The sequence below is a fragment of the Aethina tumida genome, chromosome 3, assembly GCF_024364675.1.
Source record: "Aethina tumida isolate Nest 87 chromosome 3, icAetTumi1.1, whole genome shotgun sequence".
Lineage (NCBI taxonomy): Eukaryota > Metazoa > Arthropoda > Insecta > Coleoptera > Nitidulidae > Aethina > Aethina tumida.
In genome coordinates this window covers 19,821,522-19,832,187 of record NC_065437.1, presented here as the reverse complement: position 1 = coordinate 19,832,187, position 10,666 = coordinate 19,821,522, and the positions used below count along the sequence as shown (strand labels likewise).

At 28.7% G+C, this 10,666-nt stretch overlaps 3 protein-coding genes across 5 annotated transcripts in view; 1 reads left to right on the top strand and 2 right to left on the bottom strand.

Annotated features, from left to right (window-relative positions):
• Positions 1 to 1,613: 1,613 nt before the first annotated feature.
• Positions 1,614 to 2,641, bottom strand: LOC126264956 (uncharacterized). The gene is made up of 4 exons (XM_049964803.1): positions 2,398 to 2,641; positions 2,275 to 2,339; positions 1,773 to 2,225; positions 1,614 to 1,721 (listed from the first exon to the last, which is right to left on the bottom strand). The coding sequence occupies exons 1-4, from the start codon at positions 2,414 to 2,416 to the stop codon at positions 1,677 to 1,679; spliced, it is 582 nt and encodes a 193-aa protein (XP_049820760.1). The 5' UTR covers positions 2,417 to 2,641; the 3' UTR covers positions 1,614 to 1,676.
• A 2,829-nt stretch (positions 2,642 to 5,470) lies between these two features.
• Positions 5,471 to 8,395, bottom strand: LOC109596666 (acetyl-CoA acetyltransferase, mitochondrial). 3 transcript variants are annotated; one of them, XM_049964910.1, is made up of 5 exons: positions 8,258 to 8,395; positions 7,909 to 8,208; positions 6,918 to 7,828; positions 6,437 to 6,744; positions 5,471 to 6,384 (listed from the first exon to the last, which is right to left on the bottom strand). In XM_049964910.1, the coding sequence occupies exons 1-4, from the start codon at positions 8,279 to 8,281 to the stop codon at positions 6,468 to 6,470; spliced, it is 1,512 nt and encodes a 503-aa protein (XP_049820867.1). In that variant the 5' UTR covers positions 8,282 to 8,395; the 3' UTR covers positions 5,471 to 6,384; positions 6,437 to 6,467. The 3 variants fall into 3 exon arrangements, with proteins under 3 accessions (XP_049820867.1, XP_049820866.1, XP_019867798.1); XM_049964909.1 differs by having other exon boundaries at positions 5,471 to 6,744; XM_020012239.2 differs by lacking the exons at positions 5,471 to 6,384; positions 6,437 to 6,744 and having other exon boundaries at positions 6,754 to 7,828.
• Positions 8,396 to 9,073: 678 nt separating this feature from the next.
• The window catches only part of LOC109596674 (baculoviral IAP repeat-containing protein 7-B), a 59,105-nt gene continuing 57,512 nt past the window's right edge, over positions 9,074 to 10,666 (top strand). The window contains exon 1 of the mRNA XM_020012247.2: positions 9,074 to 10,320. Within this exon, the coding sequence (XP_019867806.2) occupies positions 9,436 to 10,320 (885 nt within the window). The 5' untranslated portion in view covers positions 9,074 to 9,435. The remainder of the gene's footprint in view (positions 10,321 to 10,666) is intronic.

Below are 10,666 nucleotides of genomic sequence, written 5' to 3'. Positions count from 1 at the left end.
TTAATAATTAAAACTGTTTTAAAGCAAAGATGTTAGATATATTTTTTGAAATACTATTTGCTGTAGATTATTCATATATTGTAACCAAATCCCACGATAGAAGAAAATAGTTAAGTAGCAAATAAATAAAATAACGTTTGTTTATTGTAACATGATTCATCAAAACTATAATCAATACAATTAAATATTTCTTCTGAAAATCGATGCAATATATATAAAAATACTTTTATTTTAATTATCACATTTTAGTCATATAAGGATAACAACTAATTACTCAGCAATAAATTGTTTGAAAATTTATAAATATCTCTGAACAATATACTCATTATATTTACAAAATATTTAATAATTAAAATCAATTAATAGTTATTAACACACTATAAGCGGGTCGGGTAAAAATACCCGTCTCGAGAACTGTTGATTATTAGCTGGCCGGGTAATTTTTACCTTTTTGAATGTACTTACTTTAAAAGCGGGGTGAGATAATTTTACTCTATTGGTTTACATACGGAACTGAAAGAATTATCTCTTAATTTTTGTTATAATTCAACAACTTAGTTTGGACTATTTTGCTGCCCGCCTATAGTGTGTTAACATTATCTTAAAAACATGTAGTGCAGTTTTTTTTTATAATAGTAAATAAATAAACAAAAAAAAATAAAATCCTATTCTAAAAAATAAAAATATATTCATACAAAAATTAACGTCTTATCATATTTACTATAATTTTAACAATGTTTCCAAAATGAGTGGTTAAATGTTTTTTTTAATTAATTTTTTAAAGCAAATATTTTAATAACATATATTTTTTGAAATTCTATTTGTTGTAGATTATTCATATAATGTAACCAAATCTCACGATAGAAGACAATAGTTAAATAGCAAATATATAAATACAATATTGTAATGTGATTTATCAAAACTAAAATCAATAGAATTAAATATTTCTTCTGAAAATCGTTGTAATATACTTAAATATATACTTATATTTTAATTATCACATTTTAGTCACATGAGAATTGAGGTAGACAGTGAGAAACAATTTTAATACTGTTTAACATTTTCTTTATATAGAGAATACTAATGAATTCTATTTATTACATGTGCAGATTTACGTCTGTGGCGTAATGGAAAATGTATGCAATAGAAATGATATTATTAATAAACAATAACTCAATACTCACAGGTACTTGAGTTTTATTAACAATGACTTATTGTCTACTAAATTGGATATCTCATTTCATTAACCAATTTTAAAACATAAAGTAACAGTTTTTATCCAATACAATTTTTTACAAGCCCAATTGTCTATATAGGTACCATTTTTAACGAAAGAAACACAATTAATCACTAGATTAAAATAATGTAAGATAAATGTTCCGTTAAAATCGCCAGCATGCGCCTAGCCGGATATCTTGTATTGTTTAAAGTACCACGTTGCCGTAAGTACATGTTAGATTATCCATGTTTATTCAATGGAAAGAAAACTCAAGACGTATATTTGATAGTCATGCTAATTATATTATAATATAGTTGAAAAAGGAATACGTAAATTTGTAGTGGTAAAAATATATTTCTTAAAATACATTTTGTATAATTAATGAAAATGATCAAATCATATGTAGTTTATTATTAAATAAATAATATGCCTTCAAACAAACAAAAATTCACAAAGCTTAGCTTTTCCGTATTATCATGTTCGTATACCACATCTTGGTTTTCTGAAAATGATTATTGTTAAAAAAAGAAAATTTGTAAACTAATTCACTTACAGTTCTAAAAGGTATGTCAGCTCGAGAAATGAACCTCTCCACAATAGTCTTTGAGGGTAAATGAAATAAATGCATTTCTGAACTGTCATATATAATTTGCAAATAATTGAGAAGAACTTTATTAAATGGGCCACATCTATATTGTGATGAACAAATGAATTCCACAAAATAGGTGATGGTTGGTAATCTGCATACTTTGATATGCTTTTTCAGAATCTTTAAAATTAGTTTTGAAGCTTTATTAGATTGTGCTGGATTAAGATAAATCTTAACGATCCTTTGGATAATTCCCACCATACCACCAGTCGTCTCATGTAGTTTTAATATAAGGTCTCCTTCCAATAATATTGTAAGGAAAGTTATAGACAAACTAATGTTGTCGTCGGGAATATCATCAATTAAACTATTAATTTCCAAGTAAATTGAATGTTCAAATTTCATTTTATGTTGGCGCTGAAATTAATTCATGCTAAAACAGAATTTGATATATTAAATTACTCACCTGTAAACATACAAGTAACTTCAAAAATAGAATAACCTCTAATTTGGTTTCAAGATCTATAGATACTAATGAATGAGACAAATATTGTAAAGTTTTGGTATTAGTAAAAAATGGTCTTATTACTGAGACACATTTTGCACATTTTCCTAAAAGAGTACGAGAATACTTTATGGCGAGTCGCAAAACATTTTCATTTGTAATATTTGCAATATTTAAGGAAAAATATGTACAAAGGGCACTCCGAATTTTTTCATTTTTAGTAATTGTTGGTTCACAAAGTAATATGCGGTGAAGTTCATCTTCATCTGCCATCAACATGGCTGCATTTAAGATTAACGTCATTTCCTCGTTTTTAATTTCGTTTACAATGTCGATACATCTAAAAAATGTAAGTTACAATAATAACTAATTAGTTCGCATGATGTTACCTCTTCGTAATTGTTTTATCATCGGATGTCATCAAAATGTATACAAGTGTTGATTGTGTTTTGGTACCAACGATTGCTTTACTAATTAAATTTACTTGATCTCCAACTTTCATTATACAAAATTTAACGTATATTTTTCGCAATTGATGACTCCCATAATGTGATATCCATGTCATTTGATCAAAGTTGTAACTGAGGGCCGTTGTAAGCAAATTATGTTCACATAACGACATCTTATTCAAAATTGAAAGGCCGATAGATACATTTTCATTTGTTAAATTTGTTTTTAGTAAAATGGGATATATGTAAATGATGGATTTGAATAATTCCACATCAAACTCAGTGTTAGAAAATATTACTTTTCCTATAGCTTCCAAAATAATGCGGGGGTCCCAAAGTATCCTAAAAAATATTGATGTTCATCATTATTAACTACTCTAAAACATGGTACTAACCTATTAGCATGACAAAGAACATGAAATATTTGAAAAAATATTTTGTTTCCAAAATTTGGCCACTCTTCTATGAGTCTTCCCAATGATAATATCTCATCCAATACATTTCTATTATGTTGCAATATAAGGTTACCAAGAGTAGCAAATTGTTCTATAATTATTTGTAAAATTTTTGCAAATTCTTCAGTGTTGTTGTTTTTGCAGTGCCATAAACAAATCTGATGTGAATGTTTGGTCATAGTCCATATAAATTTAAAAAATTGTTCTTTGAGTTCAACTTGTAATATATTATTTAAATGATTTGATTTATATGAAATATTTATGCAAGCGAATATTTTTTGTGCCACATTTTCATCATTTATCTAAAAATAAATTTAAAATAAGGATTGTTTGATTTTGTATGGTTTTGTTGGCAGGAAAGAACAATCAAAATAAAAAATAGTTAAAATAAATACTATTAATAAATTAAATTTGAGATACTTACTGATTTGTATATTAAACAGCCAATATATAAAATAAAATTAATAATAACGGTACATAGAGATGGCGATATTTTCTTGCTATAAAATAATAAATAATTATCATATAAAGATGAACTGAAAATTAAATTAACATACCTACTCTGTAATAGATTTTGTGATATCAAAAATCAGCTCATATTTCTTAAACCGTACTACTTGTTTAAGAATCTCTTTTAAAATTGGAATACATTCTTCTTGGGTATCTTCAGAGATTAAAAAATAGTCTAGCATAAATATTTTAACAGTGTCTTCATACTCACTGACGAATTTCATGTTATCAATTATATATTTGAATGTTTTCATAAATTCTACTTTATTTATTCCATTTTCTCTAATTAATTCATTATTGCGACAGCTGTAAAATAAAATTACAAATATGTTAAAACACTTCTTTATACATATATACAGAACACGTACAGGTCAATATTATAGTACTTTAGCCACAAACATTTTATTTAATGTGAACTGTTGAAATAACATTAATTTACTATTGTTTTATGTTGTATTGCTTTATATAGAATTACTATATTCTTATTTTATAAAATATAATATATATTTTTCTAAATTGAGCTGAACATAAATACTTTAATTTTGAAAGGGATTTTTATTATTAAATTTGTTTTATTTAATTTGAAATTAATACATTGTATAATATCCTGTTTGTTTTATAATTTCATCAAGTCTCATTTCCTCCAGGTTGGCTTTACTTTTAGTTGACGAGATGACTGCATTGTTTTTGGGCATTCGAGTTATTTAGGTATCGATTTTCTTTTCGAACTTTTCGTAGCTACCTCTCGGCTAGTTTCTCTTTTTTTAATAATAATACGAGAAAAGATTTATTTATACAGCAATCATTTTTTTTATTACTTTCGGTCTAAATAACGTTGAATTATATTTCATAACCAGTTGCATAGCAAACACAACAATAAAAGAATAAACTTTGTGGATACCGGCATCCAATTCAAGTAGTACAGCATGAAAAAATATATTTTAAGAAGTTGTTATGGAATATAAATTATAATTAAATATTTTTATTCCAGGTGATTCCTTTAAATTGAGTATTTGTTATTCTTTAATATTCAAAACTTTAAAATTAAAATTTAAATCTTTCGTCTAGCTTAAAGTACGGATCTATTTAAAATTAAAAGTATTTAATAAGAATTCCGCTAGATGGAGCTTGTTTCATATCATAATAGTGCATTGGTAGCATTTTATTTTCGAAATACAAAAACTTACCTTATTAATATTATCTGTATATATTTTAATATGTCCTGGAATGATTTATCAGAACCATTTACCATCTTTAAATATTTCAAAAGAAAATTGAAAATATACTTGAAACTTGTCAAATTAGAACTTAAATACATTGTTGATTCTCTAATTAAGTAACTAACCACTTCCAAAAAATATCTAAAATGATTAATAATTAATGAAACAAGGTTTCCAAAAAGTTATTTCTACATACCTTACAAGTTCTGAGTTATGCACAAAGTTATTATCTTCAGTTGCAGCAAATGAGCAATGATTAAAGATTTGATTACAAATATGGTCATGTTTTGCAGGATATTCTTTAAATAAGTTCAATAACATCAATAGTACGTCCTTTGAAATTTCTTTTTGTGATACAAAACTCATCATATTAAACAAAATACTTTCATGGTAATGTATATTATAAATTGTCTATTGCCGAAACACAAATCAAATGCGGTAATACTGTTCATGTAGAAACGTCAAAGTCAAAGCAAACTTGGATCAGTTGGTTAATATTAGGTAAAAATAAAAAAAACAATAATAGTGTTTATTATACAATTTGTATTAAAAAATACAATACAGTTGTTTAAAAATATTGACAAACAATATTTTGTACTTGCGAATTACAAAGATTAATACAATATTTATATTCTTGATATTTATAGTGTTACATCTTAAACTTATAATTCTTGATACATATATTTTTGAATTTTTTAATACAGGGACTAATGAGTCATAGTTAAATATTATACTTATGACCCCAAAATATTGCAGTTTAACCAAACTTCTGTTAATTAAAAGTTAAGTTATTTTAAGATTTTATTAATAGGTCAATTGGCATAAGTCCTTCAAAAAAATTGTTGAGAATTTAAATTGTTTATCATTAATTTGTTGCAGATAATAGTAGTAGTTTATTAAAATTAACGTTAGAAAGCCGAAAGATTTAAATATTGCAACAATGTACCATTTTAATTTCTTAAATCGAATATTTTAAACCCAAAAATCTTAATAATCACTTTAATATAAAGATATAAGATGTTTTGTTCTACTAACAATATTGGATAAACAATTTTTATGAATATTAAGGTATTTTAAGGAATAAAAGAGTTACAAAGGTTGTAAAGTCTCATAAGAGGTACCCATTTCAGTAAACAACAAATAAATTTAACTTTGTAAGTTAAGAAAACTATTTCCAACAAATTTTACACAAAATATTTGATTGAAACTAAAATAAAATCTCAAATTTGACCATTCATATTTTGGTTATTAACTTTTTATTAATTTAATTAAATCGTAATATTTTTGTCATAAATATAGTTTTTAACTGTGACTCCTTAGTTAAGATGCTGTAGAACAATTATTGACAATTTGTCACTGCTTCAAAATATAAAATGTTACTTTCCATTTTTACACCATTTGAGCTCAGTATATAGTTCAAAATATTTCCCTACAGAACTTAAGTTTAAGTAGGATTTATTCATCTATGAATCTTTCCTGGAGAAAATACCCTAACTGTTATTCCTAAGGCCCCATATATTTTATTTTCTTGCTTCTATTTCTTTCAATTTCATTCTTAGCAAACCTTCATTTAGCATATGTTTACATAAATATTCTCCATTTAAAAAGAGCACAGGTATTTCATATCTGTATAGTCTAAGCCACCTAACGTTCTCCTTCTTAGATATGTCAACAGTTTCAAATTCGAATCTGTGTTTGTATGGTTCTAATTCTTGTTTCAAATCATCACATAGTGGGCATGGGTCTCTGGTGTACAAGGTCAACTTGGGCAATTGATTCTTAGGTAATGGGTCATATCTAAAGAAAAACATTGTAAATTCGCTTTATTCATATCAATAAGATACAATATAAAAATATATTTTTAAAAACATTTCATAATAAATGTAAATTTAAGCAGTGATTAACACATGTTTGATAGTATATAAAAAGACTATTGTGTAATAATGTTTAAAGCTTACTTAATCACTTACAGCTTTTCAATCATAATAGATGAAGCACCACCACCTCCATTACAAATGGATGCTACCCCTTTTTCACCTGCTTTCAATGCATGTACTAAATGCACAATTATTCTAGCTCCTGACATACCAATTGGATGTCCCAGACTTACAGCCCCACCATGTACATTGATTTTGCTTGGATCCAAATCTAATAATTGCTGATTGGCGACAACAACCACACTAAAAGCTTCATTGATTTCCCACAGTGCCACATCATCCTTTTTCACACCTGTGTTTTCCAATAGTTTAGGGATAGCAGTGGCTGGAGCAATTGGAAAATCAATTGGATCACAAGCACCATCTTGGAATCCAACAATTCTGGCCAAAGGTTTAGCATTCAATCTTTTAGCAGCATCTGCGGTGGCCAAAACCAAAGCGGCAGCTCCGTCATTCAAGGTAGACGCATTTCCCGCTGTCACTGTGCCATTATCGCGTTGAAAAACTGTCGCCAACTTGCCAAACTTCTCAAAGTTTACCCTTTTGTATTCCTCATCCTCTGCAAATATTAAATCTGGTTGACCCCGTTTCTGTGGAACATTAACTGGAACTAACTCGGCGGCAAAAGCATTATTTTTATATGCCTCAGCACTTCGTTTGTAACTGTTAATAGCAAAGTCGTCCTGTTGTTGCCTACTGATTCCTAATTTTTTAGCTGTGTTTTCTGCACAGTTGCCCATGTGAAACTTGTTATAGACATCAGTTAAACCATCAGCTACAACACCATCTTGCAAAGACACTCCACCATATGGTGTTTGGCCCCTTTTCATATAATATGGCACATTTGACATGGATTCCATACCACCAGCAAGGACAACATCATGCTGGCCTGCCTGCAATGCTTGGGCCCCAAACATTACTGACTTCATGCCAGAAGCACAAACCTACAAATACATTATAGTATATTTCTTAAAGCAGAATTAACATTTATTTACAAAATAAATAAAATATAAAAGCAATATACCTTATTAATTGTTGTGCAAATAGTTGATTTTGGTAAACCAGCAAAGAGTGTAGCTTGTCGTGCTGGTGCTTGACCAGCACCTCCTTGACAAACATGGCCCATGTACACTTCTTTGACTTCTTCTTTCGGGACTCCAGCCCGTTCAATGGCAGCTTCTACAGCAATGGCTCCTAATTTAGTTGCAGACAATGGAGCAAGTGATCCAAGAAATGAGCCCATGGGAGTGCGGGCTGCGGAAATTATTACTACATCGTTCAAGTTCGGTTTTACACTGTACTTTCTGGAACTGTATGTTAAAACCTAAAAAGTGGATCAGTTGAATAGTTAAATATTTACTTAATTCACTTACTTTTGGTAGTTTTGAGAACGACATTTTAAAACAAAACTGCAAACAATAATTATTTTAAAAATTTCCAGGCAACTAATGTCTGCGAGTTAATCTTTGAAAATGATTAAAATATAAGGACTTTGACCGAGCCGGTCAAAGGCAAACAGCTGAGTTCCATTTATGTAAACTCAGTTGCCGAAAGTTTAGGGGCTTTATTTTCATGGAATATTCAAATGTTTTTATTATTGAGAGTATTTAAACAATTAATTTTTACAAATATGTAAAATATATATGTAATATAAATTTATTAAACGGGAATTAACAAAGTTTATACATATCCGTTTAAGTTTACTATTGTTTCTGCGTTTAGTAAACGTATATTTAATTTTTGATATAAAATAGGCTTTGATTACTTCAATTTCATTTGTTTTTAATATTTATTATCATTATATTTTGTTGAATATAGTTCGCATTTGAGGTAAAAGGTTATGGTTTTCTGTCCTTTTTTTTCTTATAGTTAATTTAAATTACAGGACTTACAGAAAGAGTAATTAAATTTGTAAAAAAATATGAATATGAATGAGTTGTTGAAAAATATCGAGGACATACAGACTTCGATTACGGGAATACTTGATCATGTTTGATAATATATATTGGGATAAGTGTAAGGAGATGCCGTCTTGTATACATAAATTATACAGTGGTATATTTAAGTCAAACACATTGTTGGATCATTAAATAAAATAATGGAAGAATGCAAAAAGAAAAATCAGGAAATGTTTGTTTGAAGATAGAAATGATTTTTATTAATTTATATGTTTCCAGGGTTGACGAGATATTCACAAATGAATGTTTAATTATATTGCAAAAATTACGTACGTAATTATGACGAATTTGGATATTGAAGATAACCAATAAGAATTTGTTTATTATACAAACGGGACTTTGCAAGGACCATACATTTCATAATATGTGGTAATTTAAATTTGTTTAATAAAGTTCAAACAATTCAAAACTTGTTCGATATGTTGACGTTAGTGGTGGTGGCGTTGTGATTTATGCAAGTAACTAAATTTAAAAATAACTAACAAAATTTTTATGTGTACTATAATGTAAATCAGTATGTAATATTCCGCTTGCTTGACTAATCCATTGAAGTCAAATTAGATTTTTAATTGAAATATGACATAACCTCTAAAATGAACAGAGAAGAGAACCGACTACAAACTTTTAGTGAATGGCCAAGTGATTCAGTTGTGGACCCCCAAAGAATAGCTAAGGCAGGTTTTTTTTACACTCGAAATAATCAAACTGTGGAATGTTTCTCCTGCCAAACTCAAATATCTGAATGGAATTATGGGGACCAAGTTATGGCTCGACATAGAGCCCAAAGTCCCCAGTGTGCTTTTGTACAGGATCCTCTGTCAACTGATAATGTGCCTCTAATATCTGGAACATCTTCAAATTCAAGTGATCTTACTGATGTTGATGGCCGTTTGTCAACATTTGAAAATTGGCCATCATCAGATATTGTGACACCAGAAACATTAGCGAGATCCGGCTTCTATTACTTACAAGAAGCGGACAGAACGCAGTGTGCATACTGTCATGGGATTATTATGTCTTGGGAAGCTGGTGATGTGCCAGACCTTGAACACCAAAGGCATTTTCCCCGATGTTCCTTTGTAAACTCTGTCATTAAACCACGATTGGCGGCAGGTAATACAGAGAACACCATAATTCCAGGAATAAATGACAATGGAGACTCACTTAACTTGTTGGGGGTCTACATGCATCAAGGGCCAAAGCATGCTAGATATTCAACAGTTAATTCTAGATTGCGTACTTTTGCCACTTGGCCAGCAGATCTAATTCAAACTCCAGATACATTGGCTGAAGCTGGATTTTTCTATGAAGGTATCAGTGATCAGGTACGATGTTTTCATTGTGATGGAGGCCTGAGGAATTGGGACCCTGTTGATGATCCATGGACTGAACATGCCAGATGGTTTCCTTCTTGTTCTTTTGTGAAATTAATTAAGGGACAGGAGTTTGTGGAAGCATGTGCAGTAGAAGTTCCTTCAGTAAGTACTTTTTGTTTTTCTTATTTTCAACATAATTTAATAAATTTGTATATGCATATTAGTATATTAGAATATGACTAACATGATATGTTATATTATTATATTTTTTCTTTTATTTATATTTGATATAACTTGTGTTCATTTAAAATTTTTCGAAATTGTTGATGAGATATATATTATTTTAAATATCTGTAAAATTTTAAATTATTTACTAAAGCTCTGGGTAGATGTCGCCGCTGCCGCAGCGATATAAAATTGCTGTTTCTTAACTGTTGAAATTCTCTATTCTGTTACTCGATGGCGCTGCAATCTATAATTTTATTTTAAAAGTGATACAAGGGTATTA